We start from the raw sequence: 14,062 nt of genomic DNA on the forward strand, positions 1-14,062 counted from the left end.
GGGGGGGCAGAGCGAGGCGCCGCCGCCGGCGGCCATGAGCAGCGCCCTGATCCTCCCGAGCCACGGGTCGGCGCCGTGCCGCAGCAGCAGCTCGACGAACCCGACGTCTCCGCGCGCCGACGCCTCGGCGATCGCCGTGTTGTTTGCGGGTCCAATCTCGTTTGGGTCGGCGCCGTGGGCGAGGAGGAGGCTCGCGATCTGCGCGCCGGTGTCGTTGGACAGCCCTTGCGAAGGGTACCAGTCCACAGAGTTGGCCGCGTACACGAGCAGCGGTGAGACACCCTCCCGCACCTTGAACGCCAGCCCCGCCGCGGCGTCGCCCGTCGGGATGCACGCGGGCTGCTGGCCGCCCCTGGCGCCCGGGAAGCCGCCGACCCAGCCGCGGAGCACGGAGATCGGGGAGCCGCTCGCGTTGCGCCCCAGGTTGGCACAGCCACGTGCCTCGAGCCACTCGCGCAGGCTCTCGACTTCCCCGCGGTCGACGGCGACAAACGCGGGGTGATCGTGAGAGAGCACCCGAGCGGCGCGCGCGGCGGCCGCGAGTAAGAAGAAGCCTAGGATCGGCCCCGGGCGGCGCATCCTGCGCGGCAAGGCCGCTGGGACCTTCACCCTCTCGGAGATCCACCTCGTAGTACTTCGTCGTCCGGCGGGATGTGTGGGTTTGACTTCCCGGCCCCCATGGAGGACCTAAAAGGTCCTCTCCTCGAGGTTCTCGAGGTGGATATCCTTTGGCCGCGTTGGGTAGCGAGGATTGGTCCTCTCCAGGCTCACCCCACCTGCCCTCCGCCCCCCCTCCCCCCATCCCTCTGCCTCCCATAGGGCAGGATAGCAATAGCACGGCGAACACGTCCGGCTCGCACGGCCTCCGTTGGGTTGCCTGTTTTCTTTCTTTCTTTCGCACGGCACACAGGTTCGACACAGCGACCGAACGGCGGGGGGTAGCCGCTGGGCCGCTGCGCGCACCTTGTCCGAGTCCGAGTAGGGCGCGTTGGAGAGCGCAACCTCGAAGAACCCCAGGGTGTGGTATATTTCAGCGGCCCCGCACACACAGACATCCGCCGCGTGGGGGAAGATGGGTCCCATGCGCGATTTTTTTCTTTTTTGCGCCATTTTCACTTGTTTTCATGGCATGGGAATTCGGCGTACTTGCGGCCATGCTATCACGCCTTGCGACATCCTTTCGGCGCTGCTGACCGTGCCATGCTGCACAATTGATCACCTGCACAGCTCGCGGCCTTCGTTGGTATCAAGCATTCAGTGACGACCTGATCGTACGGCCAGTAGGAAGGTGTCCTTCCAGCGCGTGCACGCTTCTGACGCAATGCGCGTCACATGGTTGGCAGCTGCCCGTCTGGGGCACGCGAGCTTGGCAGCGGCGCAGGATCTCTGAGCCGTGTTCCGACGCGTCGGGTGTCGCGGTGCGAGGCGGCGGTGAGCAGCGAGCCGACTGGCGGCGGGGGGGACTTGCCGCGGCGTGTCGAGCGGCTGGAGGCGAGCCTCGGCACGGCGACCGAGGGCAGCCTCGAGGAGCGGGTCGGCGCCATCGAGCGCTTGATCGAGCCAGAGGCGGGACGAGGCGGCGGAGCAGCATCTGCCAGTCACCGAGCCGCTTGCTGCCATCTCACTAGCCGACGCCGGCCTCGACACAGGACGGCCGGCGCCCCCGAGTCCACGATGGGGGGCGAGACCACGTGTATCGTGTGTTTCGCGAGAGTCAAGTCGCATGCTGCGGTTCCGTGCGGGCACTTGTGTGCTTGCGGGCCATGCTCTGAGCTGATGCAAGAGTGTCCTTACTGCCGCGAGCCAGTGATGATGTGGTGGTTCCGCGTCCGGTCTAGATAGATGGCTTGCGTTCGGCTGGGGGGGGAGGGGTCTTCCCCAAGCCGGTCTTACGACACACCCTGTAGTCGTGGAGCAGCGCATTGTTCTGTGTGGTGTGTGTCGCGCCGCCTTTGAGTCATCTGATGATCCTACCTCCCAGAGAGCCGAACCCAGCGATACCGCCTTGGAGTCATCGGCACCGTATCCTACCCCCCAAAGAGCCGGAACCCAGCGATGGTGGGTGCACGCGCGCTTGGCAGCACGCGCGCTTGTTGCACCTTATACCTTTTGTCCGACCCTGATTCGAGACCCCGGCTGCCTACGAGGCTCGACGCCGGTGCTACTCTCGCAACAGGTCGCCCTACCCCCAAAGAGCCGGAACCCAAACATGTATATACATGGTGAGCAACATGGTGAGTACTCGCGTTGGCAGCTGCCCGTCTGGGGCACGCGAGCTTGGCAGCGGCGCAGGATCCCTGAGCTGCTCCGATGCGGCCGTGCTGGCGGCGGAGCGTGGCGAGGAGGTGGCAGTGCTGGCGTGGCTCGAGGGCGGCGGGCGGGCCGACGCGACGTACGAGAGAGACGGCGTGAGCGGCCTCACGCTGTTGATGGGCGCCGCCCGCAATGGCCACGAGCGGGTGGTCGAGTTGCTGCTGCGTCACGGCGCTGAGGTCAGCCTGCAGGACAGCAACGGCGAAATCGCGCTGATGAACGCCGCCTACTACGGCCACGAGCGGGTGGTCGAGCTGCTGATACGGCGCGGCGCTGAGGTCAACCTGCAGGACAGCCTCGGCGGCACCGCGCTGATGCACGCCGCCCAGGAAGGCCACAAGCGGGTGGTCGAACTGCTGCTGCAGCACGGCGCAGAGGTCAACCTGCAGAGTAGCAACGGCAGCACTGCGCTGATGGGCGCCGCCGACAGAGGCCACGAGCGGGTGGTCGAGCTGCTGCAGCAGCACGGCGCGGAGGTCAACCTGCAGGACAGCATCGGCATCACCGCGCTGATGCACGCCGCCATCAACGGTCACGAGCGGCTGGTCGAGCTGCTGATGCGGCACGGCGCTGAGATCAGCCTGCAGAGGAGCGACGGCGGCACCGCGCTGATGAGCGCCGCCCAGCATGGCCACAAGCGGGTGGTCGAGTTGATGCTGCGGCACGGGGCGGGGATCAACCAGCGGAACAGCAACGGCGACACCGCGCTGATATGCGCCGCCCACAACGGCCACGAGCGGGTGGTCGAGCTGCTGCTGCGGCGCGGCGCTGAGGTCAACCTGCAGGACAGCGGCGGCGCCACCGCGCTGATGGCCGCCGCCAACCACGGCCACGAGCGGGTGGTCGACCTGCTGATACGGCACGGTGCTGAGACCAACCTGCAGAGCAGCATCGGCAACACCGCCCTGATGCTCGCCGCCACCAAAGGCCACGAGCGGGTGGTCGACATGCTGATGCAGCACGGCGCTGAGGTCAACCTGCAGGACAGCAAAGGCTACACCGCGCTGATGGGCCCCGCCTACAGCGGCCACCCCGCCGTCGTGCTCCGCCTGCTTCGTGCTGGCGCGGATGCAAAGGCTCGCTCTGCAGACGGCAGGTCCGCGCTGCAGATCGCCAAGGAGGGGGCGGCCAAGGTGCTAGCTACTGCCGACGCCGCCAGTGCTCCTGAAACGGACCACGCCGGGTGCGTGCGCGCTCTCACAGAGCACGCAGCGGCGCTGAGGGAGGCGGAGGCGGCCGAGAAGGCGGCGGAGAAGGCGCTCGAGGCCAAGGGGCGGCGCGAGAAGCGCGAGCGGGAGGCGGCGGCGGCGGCGCGAGAGCGCGAACAGGCGGCACGACAGCGCGAAGCAGAGCGAGCGGCGGACGAGGCGCGCCGGGCGGCGGATGCGGCGGCGCTGGAGGAGCAGAGGCGAGCCATTGCGGCGGAGGCGACGGCGAAGCTGACTGCTGAGCGCGCGGCAGCAGAGGAGACACTGCGGGCGAGGGAGGCGGAGAGGCGAGCGGCTGAGGAGGCGCAGCGAGAGGAGCAGCGGGCGGCAGCGGCGGCGCGCAAAGCCGCTCAGGCAGAGGCGGCGCGGCGCGAGAAGGAGGCTGCTGACAGGAGGGCGGAGGAAGATAAGGCGAGGCGGCGCGCAAAGGCGGCGGAGGCAACGGCGGCCAAGAAGGAGGCCAAGGCGAAGAAGAATAAGGCCAAGAAGGCGCCGTCTGCTTTCGCGCTCGAGGAGGAGCGGAGGGCGAAGGCTGCGGCAGAGGTTCGCGCACAGGAGGAGAGGGCGGCGCAGCTGGCTGCTGAGCAGGAGTCGGCGAGGCGGGCGGAGCGCGAGGCGGCAGAGCTAGCGGGTGCGGCAGAGCGGGCGGCGCTGCGCGAGGATGCGGAGCTGGCAGAGGCGTTGCGCCGGTCAGAGATAGATGCGGAGGAGGAGGCACTGGCGCGTCGGGTGTCGCGGTGCGAGGCGGCGGTGAGCAGCGAGCCGACTGGCGGCGGGGGGGACTTGCCGCGGCGTGTCGAGCGGCTGGAGGCGAGCCTCGGCACGGCGACCGAGGGCAGCCTCGAGGAGCGGGTCGGCGCCATCGAGCGCTTGATCGAGCCAGAGGCGGGAGAGGCGGCGGAGCAGCATCTGCCAGTCACCGAGCCGCTTGCTGCCATCTCACTAGCCGACGCCGGCCTCGACACAGGACGGCCGGCTGCCCCCGAGTCCACGATGGGGGGAGAGACCACGTGCATCGTGTGTTTCGCGAGAGTCAAGTCGCATGCTGCGGTTCCGTGCGGGCACTTGTGTGCTTGCGGGCCATGCTCTGAGCTGATGCAAGAGTGTCCTTACTGCCGCGAGCCAGTGATGATGTGGATGGTTCCGCGTCCGGTCTAGGCTAGAACGTACTCATTACTCTACAAGAGCGCAAAAGCAACACGCCATCCCAAACGCTTACCGGTGCGAGACGACCAGACGCCCGGCGGAGGGCGCGGTGCACCGCCCGCGGATCGCGACGCAGTCACCTGCGAAAGAACAATCGTGTGTTATCAATGGATAACATGATTCATACTCCCGACGCAGTCACCTTGCGCTTCTTCGGCTTCGGACCGCCCTCGCCCTTGCTCTCCCCCTTGCGCGTCCGCCTTGCCCTCACCGGCTGCGGGAGGGAGGACTGTCAGGCCCAACAGGTGGGCGGAGTGCAACGCAAGCCGCCACGCCGCCGCCGTCGAACGCGCACTGGCACAAGATCGCGCCGCGGCCCAGCCGGCAGCGCGCGTCGCCGAAGGGGAGAGGCGAGCGCGCCCCGCAGACGGCGAGTGGCGCTGTCGGGCCCACCAAAACAGGCGCTGGGACAGCGACAGGGCGCACAGCCGCAACGGCGGCGGAGCACAACGCGAGCCGCCACGCCGCTGCTGATCGCGTCGTGGCAGCCACAGGCGCCGCGGCTCGGCCGGCGCGCGTGTCGCCAAAGGAAAGGCGAGCGCGCTTCACCGGCGGCGAGAGGCGCTGCCGGGCCCAGCAGATATGTGCGCCAGGACAGCGACGGGGTGCACCGCCGCCACGGCGGCAGGGCGCAACACAGAGCTGCCACGCCGCCGCCGAGCACGTCGCGGCGGCGAGCCGCGCCGCGGCTCGGCCGGCAGCGCGCGCCGCCGAGGGGTGGAGGCGAGCGCGCCCCACCGGCTGCGAGAGGGAGGACTATCAGGCCCAACAGCGTACCGCCGCCACGGCGGCGGAGCGCAACGCAAGCCGCCACGCCGCCGCCGAGCGCGCGTCGAGGTTCCAAAGATCGCGTCGTGGACGATCACGGTGGCAGTGGCTACTGTAGTATAGAGGCGTAGGACCGCCGAGGCGAGGTACTCTGGCAGGAACGGGCGCAGCTCGGCGAGCTTGCCCAGGCAGGGGCGACGCCGCGAGAGGGCGGCGGCCGAAGGGGCGTTCACGAGGATGCGCAAAGTGGATCGCAAAGTGCCAGCCAGCGCGAGGTCGAAGATGCCGGCGCGCTCGTCCGGCGTGTGGCACGGCGAGCTGAGGATGGTGCGCTCGAAGTCCACGAACGGGGCGCTGGAGAACTCCGCGTCCAGGCTGCCAAAAGCCAGCCCGCCTCCCCCGTCACCTCCGTAGGCGCCCGAGCGAGAAGGGGCCGTGTCTGTTGCAGCCACCGCACTCGGTGAGCGCAGCGAGGCGGCATGTTCGACCAGCGCGGCCACCACGGACTGCGGGGACGCGCCGTTGGCAGAGGCAGCGGCCAAGACAGCCCGCCTCGGGGCAAGCGAGGCCTCCACGCGCCGCACGGCGGTGGCAAGCGGCGTGGTGGGCGCACTCATGCGCGCGTCCGGCAGGAGCGCGGTAGCGAGGTCGAACACGAGGTCGCGCGCTTCCCCCCCCCGCCGGACGTCGCCAAGGACTGAGAACAGTAGCGGGGCGCCGGGGGCGAGCAGGTAGAGGCGCTTATCCTCGACGCTGCGGCGGCCAGCGTCGTCGCGCAAGTAGGTCGCCGCATCGCGCGCCTCCTCCAGCCACTGCGGCCCCGCAACGTTGGGGGCGCAGAGCGAAGGGGGCAGCGCGCCCTCCAGCGCGAGCACGTAGTCCTTAAAATAGCTCGCCAGTAGTTGCGGGTTAGCACTCGGGGGGAGGCCGTACGCGGAGATGCAGCCGCTGGCGAGGAGGTGGGCGCCGAGCTGCACCTGCGACCCCGCGCGATCGCGCTCTGCCTGCCCAAGGCAGGGGCCGAGCATGCCGGAGAGGTAGGCGATCACGGTCCACGGCGCGTCCCCCTCGACCTCCAGGGTGGAGAGCGGGGTGCAAGCCAGCGGGGCGAGGCATGGCGCGAGGGCCGCGCGCGCAGCCGCCGCCGGCCTCGCCGCAGACGCCGCGGCGCTGGCTCGGCGAGGCGCCCCGCGCTGCGCATGAGCAGCATCCCCCGCCAGCGCGGCCGCGGCGGCGAGGCCCCCCACCGGGAGGAGGTCGGGCTCTTTCACCTCCAGCGCCGCTGGCGACACATCGAGGCGGTCGATCGCCAGCTGTAGTGCAGCCGAAGAGGAGAAGGGGGCCGCGTCGAGGAGCCCGCACGTGAGCAGCTCGTTCAGGAAGCGAGCCCACGCGGTTCCGGTGAGAGCGAGGTCCAGCGGGCAGACCATCGGGGCGGGAGTACCGGCGGGGGGCGCCGCGAGGCGCAGCCGCCGGCCAAAGACGCGCAGCATCGCGTGGTGCGGAAGCTGCACGCGCGCTGCTCCGCTCGGCGCAGCCGCAACCGGCCCCCAGCGGAGGACGGCAGTAGCCACCACCAGCGGGTGGGCAGCGGGGCCCTGGACGGGGGCGTCGGGCCCCGCGTGAACGCAGTGCAGATCAATCGGCGGTACTGCCGCGGCCATCGCGCCCGACAGGGGCCGAGCGCGGCTCGCAGAAGCTCTCTTTATTCCCCAGTTCAAGCAAAGAAGGGGAGGGAGAGAGCGACGCGGCGAGCGCAGGCGGCGAGCGTGCACGTCGCCTGTGCGGCGTCTTGTTCACTCCCCTTTGAGCTACCTTTGTGCCCCCTTAGGGGCACCCCTCCTGCGCTGCGCGTATGGTCACCCCTCCCTTCCGCCCTGTTGTTTTGGATGCCCCGCTCCGAGAAAGCATGTCTCGCAGCTGCGAGAAAAGACCCTCTCGAGCGCCGACGTCGCATATGGCAGGGTCAGCCAGGTCATGATCATCCGCGTCGTGGTCTTTTCACCTTTGCGCTTTGGTGCCTCGGCTGGACACCAAGACGCGGCATATGGAGGCAGGCACGCTGGAGCGACACACAGACCTACACCTCTCAAAAAAAGCACGGCCCTTTTTTTGCACTTTCATCGCGCCACCACCGTTGGCAGCACAAAGCCGCGCCAGATGTCCGCCAGCTCCGGAGCCGCACCCTCGCGGCCCTCGAAGCGCTCCTCGTCCCACGCGATCAGGTAGCCCAGCCGCATCACCTCGACCGCCCGCTTGCGAGCCGCCTCCGGGAAGAGCTCGTGCGACTGCGGCGACCACTCCGCCGCCTTGAGGATGAGCCTGCCCACCTCCACCGCCGCTGGCTCCAGGTTGGCCGGCCTGGGGAAGGGCAGAGGCGTGGGGCGTGTCCAAAGAGAGGATCCGGCGAGTGGGGGAGGGACCATAGCGCGCCTCAGTGCGAGTGCCTTGGCCTCGCCCGCCACGCGCACGCCGAAGCGGGCCGTCGAAGCGCTCGCGGAGACGACGACGCCGACCTTGCCGTTCATCGAGGGCCGCGAGACGAGAGAGCGGATCTCGACTGTGGAGCCGACGGCCGCAGCAGTCGGATCCGACTCGTTCCACGCGCAGAGGACGCGCGCCCGCTCGAGGGCAGAAGGGTCGCCGGCTGAAGAGTCCGCGCCGCCGCGCAGCAGCGCCCGCGCCCGGTCGACGGTGAGCGCCTGCGGAAGAGGGACAATGGGCGTGAGGACAGCGCGCTCACGCCTTCGGCCGCTAGTCTCGGGCACGCCTCGAGATGCTGGAGCGGCGTCCAGCCGCGGCTGGCGACCAGCCAGGCGGCGAGGTCGGCGTGGCCTTCGCGGTTTGCGGCCTCCTCGGGCGTGCCGAAGGGCGTAGCGGCGCGGGAGGCGCCGTAGGAGGAGAGGAGCTTGGCGACCTCGAGGCGGCCATTGTGGCACGCGGCGAACAGCGGCGTGGCGCCATTCTCATTGGCCTGGTCGACCGCCGCGCTGGCCTCGAGGAGCAGCCGGGCGACGTCGAGGTGGCCCTGCTGGCACGCGATGTACAGCGGCGAGAAGCCTCCGTCAGCAGCTTGGTTGAACGCCGCGCCAGCGTCGCGCAACAGCCGGGCGCACTCGAGGTGGCCGTTATGGCACGCCATGAACAGCGGCGTGGTACCGTCATCCTTGGCTTGGTTGGGCGCCGCGCCAGCCTCGAGCAGCAGCCGGGCGGTGTCAGCGTGGCCCTCTTGGCACGCCATGTACAGCGGCGTGGAGCCGTCCTCCGAGGCTTGGCCGACCGCCGCGCCAGCCTCGAGGAGCAGCCGGGCGGTGTCGAGGTGGCCCTGGATGCACGCTATGAGCAGCGGCGTGTAGCCATCCTCCGTGGCCTGGTTGAGCGAAGCGCCGGCGTCGCGCAGCAGCCGGGCGCACTCGAGGTGGCCATTTTGACATGCCATGAACAGTGGCGTGGTACCGTCATCCTTGGCTTGGTTGATCGCCGCGCCCGCCTCGAGCAGCAGCCGGGCGGTGTCAGCGTGGCCCTCCTGGCACGCAGCGTACAGCGGCGTGGCGCCATCCTGCTTGGCTTGGCCGACCGCCGCGCCAGCCTCGACGAGCAGCCGGACGATTCCGGGGTGGCCCTTTAGGCACGCGGCGAGCAGCGGCGTGGCGCCATCCTGCTTGGCTTGGCCGACCGCCGCGCCAGCCTCGACGAGCAGCTGGGCGCACTCGAGGTGGCCCTTCCAGCACGCCATGTGCAGCGGCGCGGCGCCATTCTCCTCGGCTTGGTTGACCGCTGCGCTGGCCTTGAGTAGCAGCCGGGCGCACTCGAGGTGGCCCTCCTGGCACGCGATGTACAGCGCAGAGCCGCCGCCGCCATTCGTCGCCCCGACGCTCGCGCCGGCTTCGAGCAGCAGCCGCACCGCCTCGGCCTGCCCGTGACGAGCGGCCCAGGTGAGCAGCGTGTCCTGCTTCTCGGTGTCGTGCCGCGCGTCGAGCTGGGCAGCGAGCGACGTGCCACTCGTCCCCTGCCCGGAGAGGAAGGCGCGCAGCGAGGCAAGGTCGCCCCGAGCCAGGTCGGCGAGCTGGGTTGGGAGCATGGCCGCCAGAAAGAAGAAAAACGTGGCCCTATCCGGCCCGATCGGACCCGAGATGGGACGCTAAAATCGGATCGCTTCTCATCGCCAAACGTGTCAGCAGTCCTCCTCTGGGAATGTACGTAAGAGCTACATACATTGAAAATGATTACAAAATGGCCCCGAAAGAAGAAAAACCGCCGCTCGGGGGAGTTGTTTTGCTTTCCCGTTTTCTGGTTCTTTCCCCTCACTATCGAGTCTCCGTTTCTGTAGAAAAGAAGCGGAGAGAGAAGAGGAGCGACATCCTGGGGGTTTGCGTTTGGGCTGCAGCCTGCCTGGCCTGAACGGGCGTCCGGGCTGATTTCGAGGCATTCGTGAAAGAGCTCCCCCTCGTCCATCTTCCACTCGAACGCTACCCGGTCTCCTTCCGGGACCCCGCTCTCCACCCCGTTGACCGCGGCGCGGTGGCAGAATGCCTTGCCCTTGGCGCGGCGCTCCGCCTTCTGCCTCTCCGCCGCCTTCTCGGCGCGTGCGGCGGCGCGTGCGCCACGTGAGCCCGCAGCCCTGCTCTCTACTACCACGTAGTCGCGCATGCACCTGCCACCTCACGCCTCAGCAGGCGCGCCCGCCCGCCCGGCCGGAGCAGCCCCCACGCGTCGCCGCTAGGCCGCTCGATTTGGCCGCCTTCCGTCCCCCTCAATCAGCTAGATAAACAATCATGCCCTCAATGCTCCTGCGCCTTGCTGCTCGTCCCCCCCCCCCGCCCGCCCCCCCCAAATCTTCTGCACTCACCTTCCTGATACATATCGTTTTTGCGCTCCCTTTTCTTTCTCTCCCTCTCTCCTGATTCGGAGCCATGCCAGAGAGGTGTCCGCACCTGCGCATCAGCAGAGCCATGCTGTCCGCAGGTGTCCCCCACGTTCCCTGCCCCGCGCGGACGCGCACTCTCCCCGACGGCAAGCTATTCGAGCACCCCCCCGGTCCCCCTCCCCGCCCCCAGCCCCCGACCCCGCTCAGACCTCCCCGGCTCAAGCGAACAACGACAACACCCAAACATGACATCTCAGTGCAACCATGATGACCTCCGGCGAGCGCGTCATCGACGAAAGCTCCCAAGCTCCACCCAGCTAGACAGTCCGCAGGATGGTGGCCACGCGCTTCTTCTGAGCAACTCGCGCTATGAGCGCTGGGCCGCCTGCGATGCCATCCTGGCGGTGGTTGCCCTGGCCCTCGCAGCGACTGCAGCAGCACGCCTCATCTTTGTGGCGGCCCTCGCCTCCTCGAGCGCCGTCTCGTCCCCCTCAACGGCCGAGTCGGCTCCACTCAGCTTCACCTTGGCCTCCTCCAGCGCCGCCTTGGCCTCCTCCATCGCCGCCACGACCTCCTCCATCGCCGCCCTGGCCTCCGCCTGCGCCGCCCTGGACTCCGCCTGCGCAGCCTCGGCCTCCGCCTCCGCCGCCTCGGCCGCCGCCTCGGCCTCCTCCTCCTCCTCGGCCTCCTCCTCCGCCTCGTCCGCCTCAGCGTCCAAGCGCGCCGCCTCGGCCACCTCTGCCGACGCTGCTGCCTGGCTCTCCGCCGTGATGCCGAGCCGCATCCTCTCCTCGGTGAGCGTCTCGAGAAGCAGGAGAAGCCTCGCCTCCTCGGCCTTCTTCGCCGCCTCGGCTGCGTCTGCCTCCGACAGCGCCTCGGCACCCTCCTCGGGCTCCTGCGACGGCCCCGCCCCGCCCGCCCCGCCGCCCTTCTTCTTCTTCTTCTTGCCCTTCTTGCCCTTGGCGCGCTTCTCCGCCTCGACCTCCGCCAGCAGCTCCTCGGCGTGCCGCGCCGCCTCCTTCTCCTCCGCCGCCCTCTGCGCCGCCCTCTCCGCCGCTCCCGCGGCCCACGCCGCCTCCGCCGCCGCCTTCTCCGCCGCCTTCTCCGCCGCCGCATGCTCCTCGAGGGCGCGCACGCACTCAGTGTGGCCCTTGTGCTTGGCAAACAGCAGCGCGGTCTTGCCATCTGCATTGCACAGCGTCATATCTGCGCCCGCCCGCAGCAAGCGGAGGAGGGCGGCGGGGTGGTCGTGGAAAGCGGCGAGAATCAGCGCTGTGTCGCCGATGCTGTTCTGCTGGTCGATCGCCGCGCCGTGCCTGATGAGCGTGTCGACTACTTTGTCGTGGCCATACGCGGCGGCAAGTATCAGCGCGGTGTTACTGGAGCTGCCGCTTCGCCGGTCGATCGCCGCGCCGTGCCGCAACGCCAACTCGACCAGCTTCTCGAAGCCATACGCGGCGGCAAGACTCAGCGCGGTGCCGCCATCGCTAGACTGCAACGAGACATCCGCACCGCGCTGCAGCAGCGCCTCGGCCAACTCCTCGTGGCCGCAAGTCATTGCGAGCATCAGCAGCGTCATGCTGCTCACAGTGCTGTCCGAAAAGACGTACTCGAACGTCGCGTCGATCCGCCCGCCGTCCTCGAGCCACGCCAGCACCGCCGCCTCCTCGTCTCGCCGAGCCGCTTGCACGACCTCCTTTGGCACTGCCCCACTGCTCGGCTCGGCCTCCTTGCCACCCTCGCCGCTCGAAGCAGAGGCCGCGGCACTCGCACCCTCCGCCGCGCCTGCGCCGCCAGCCTCGGCCGACGGTGCGTTGCGCCGGCTCGCAGCCACCGCCCCGAGATACGTCCTGAATGCCTCGACGCACTCGGAGTGGCCCTTCTCCTTGGCCCACTGCAGCGCCGTCTTGCCGTCCGCATCGCGCAACGCCATGTCTGCGCCCGCCCGCAGCAAGCGCAGCACGACGGCGGGGCGGTTGAAGTAGGCGGCGTGCACCAGCGAGTAGCAGCCGTAGCGGTCCTGCAGGTCGATCTCTGCGCCACGCCGCAGCAGCAGGTCGACCACCCGCTCTTGTCCGCCCTGGGCTGAAACTGCCAGCGCCATCCCGATCTCTGCTCCGTGCTGCAGCAGCATCTCCACCATTCGCTCGCGGCCGCAGTAGGCGGCAGCGCTGAGCGCAGTGACGCCGCCACTGTTCTGCAGGTTGATGTTTGCGCCACGCTTCAGGAGGAGCTCGACAATCTGCACGTGCCCGTTCTGTGCGGCGAGCATCAGCAGGGTGTGTGGAATCTTACCGCCGCCGCCGCCGGCCACGCAGTCAACATCGAAGAGAGTGTCCGCCTTCCCGCCTTCATTCAGCCACGATCGCACGGTTCCCATGCGGCCGTCCGCAGCCGCCTTCAGGACGTTCTTTGGGACTTCACCACCCGGAGCACTGTCAGCAGACGGCGGCGTGCGGAGCGCGGCGGTGGTGCGGGAGGGCGCGGGCATGGACGTCTTGGCGCAGCGGGGCAAGAGTGTGCGCGGACGATTTCTTTTTGCGAGTGCGCCCCCCCCCCCCCCCCCCCACAACCACCCCTTCGCCCACCTCGACGCCTTCGTGTAGGCGCCCCGCGACGGGGCCTCTTTTGGTCCTGTGGCGTACCTGTGTTGAAAAAAAAAGTCCTGGGAGGAGGACAGGGTCCCCACCTGCACGAGCTATCTGTACCTGTGTCAAAATTCGTTTGCTTCAATTCTTCTTTCCCTGTGTCGAACCTGTGGAGCCAGGAAATTCTTCTTTCAGTGCGAGCCAGTCCCGTGCCCAGTCCTGTGCCCAGTGTCGTGCGAGGAGTTTTGTTGTAAAATTCTTCTTTCATTAGTGCAAAACGATCGGGGACGCACGAGCAAAGCCTGTGCATATGGCCGCCACCGAGTCTTCTGGGGGCGAGACCGAGGAAGAGGCTCTATCACCCAGCTCTCGCGCGGTGCTGCAGAAACTCGCACAGCTCAACGTTGAGCTTCAAAGCTCGCCGAGGAGCAGAGCTGTGACGGAGGAAGAGAAGGCGCCAGGATTTACGACTGTATAGCACTGACCAGCGCAGCGGGGGCAGGACCGCCTTGGTAGGTTCGCTAACCGCCTTAACCTCTCCTCAGGCTATGCTAACAACCATGGCAGAGCTTAACCAGAGGCTTGAGGCGGACCCTCGCAACCCAAACGGGGCAGGTGAAGGGGGCAGCGGCGGCAGCGGCGGTAGCAGCGGGGTCGAGTCGATTATGAGCGCGCTGCGCGACGCCACCGAGAGCTTGGGTGGGATCGTCGGAGACGCTACGGACACTCTGAGCGGGATGGTTGGCGACGCGAGGGATAGTCTGAGCGGCATCATCAGCGACGCTGGCCAGCGGCCCGTGCGCACTGCTCCGTTCGCCCCGCCCGACGATGGGCTGGAGGCTAAGGCACGGCGCATACTTGAGAAAAAAGGCGGCGCACCGCCAACCCCAGAAGAGGTGACGAACAAGGTGGCTCGCATGCGGAAGAAGAAGGCCAGGGAGGCTCGCGAGAGGAGCGAGCTCGAGCACCTCAAGATGCAGCTGCGCGACCTGCAGCAGCGGGAGGCTGGGCCCACGTAGCATCGATCGCGCTCCTGGGTCATGGTCCTCGCGCACACGCGCGCGCTGGTAGACCTCTCGCTGCTGATCTCCCTCCACTCGCCCCAGCGCAGC

At 68.7% G+C, this 14,062-nt stretch overlaps 4 protein-coding genes across 4 annotated transcripts in view; 1 reads left to right on the top strand and 3 right to left on the bottom strand.

Annotated features, from left to right (window-relative positions):
• The window catches only part of EMIHUDRAFT_219274 (hypothetical protein), a gene marked incomplete at both ends in the record, with an annotated part of 5,618 nt that extends 4,535 nt beyond the window's left edge, over positions 1–1,083 (bottom strand). The window contains 2 exons of the mRNA XM_005758764.1: positions 65–441; positions 964–1,083. Coding sequence (XP_005758821.1) covers positions 65–441; positions 964–1,083 — 497 coding nt within the window. The remainder of the gene's footprint in view (positions 1–64; positions 442–963) is intronic.
• A 3,616-nt stretch (positions 1,084–4,699) lies between these two features.
• EMIHUDRAFT_106891 (hypothetical protein) lies at positions 4,700–6,988 on the bottom strand (the record flags this gene model as incomplete). Its single annotated transcript, XM_005758765.1, has 2 exons — positions 4,700–4,807; positions 5,630–6,988. 2 exons carry the CDS (start codon positions 6,986–6,988, stop codon positions 4,700–4,702), a joined length of 1,467 nt encoding a protein of 488 aa, XP_005758822.1.
• Positions 6,989–7,615: 627 nt separating this feature from the next.
• Positions 7,616–10,145, bottom strand: EMIHUDRAFT_219277 (hypothetical protein; the record flags this gene model as incomplete). Its single annotated transcript, XM_005758766.1, has 2 exons — positions 7,616–8,197; positions 9,711–10,145. 2 exons carry the CDS (start codon positions 10,143–10,145, stop codon positions 7,616–7,618), a joined length of 1,017 nt encoding a protein of 338 aa, XP_005758823.1.
• A 3,365-nt stretch (positions 10,146–13,510) lies between these two features.
• On the top strand, positions 13,511–13,969 carry EMIHUDRAFT_219278 (hypothetical protein; the record flags this gene model as incomplete). The annotated part of the gene is made up of 1 exon (XM_005758767.1): positions 13,511–13,969. The coding sequence occupies one exon, from the start codon at positions 13,511–13,513 to the stop codon at positions 13,967–13,969; it is 459 nt and encodes a 152-aa protein (XP_005758824.1).
• Positions 13,970–14,062: the final 93 nt, after the last annotated feature.

The sequence above is a fragment of the Emiliania huxleyi genome, assembly GCF_000372725.1.
Source record: "Emiliania huxleyi CCMP1516 unplaced genomic scaffold EMIHUscaffold_84, whole genome shotgun sequence".
NCBI lineage: Eukaryota > Haptophyta > Isochrysidales > Noelaerhabdaceae > Emiliania > Emiliania huxleyi.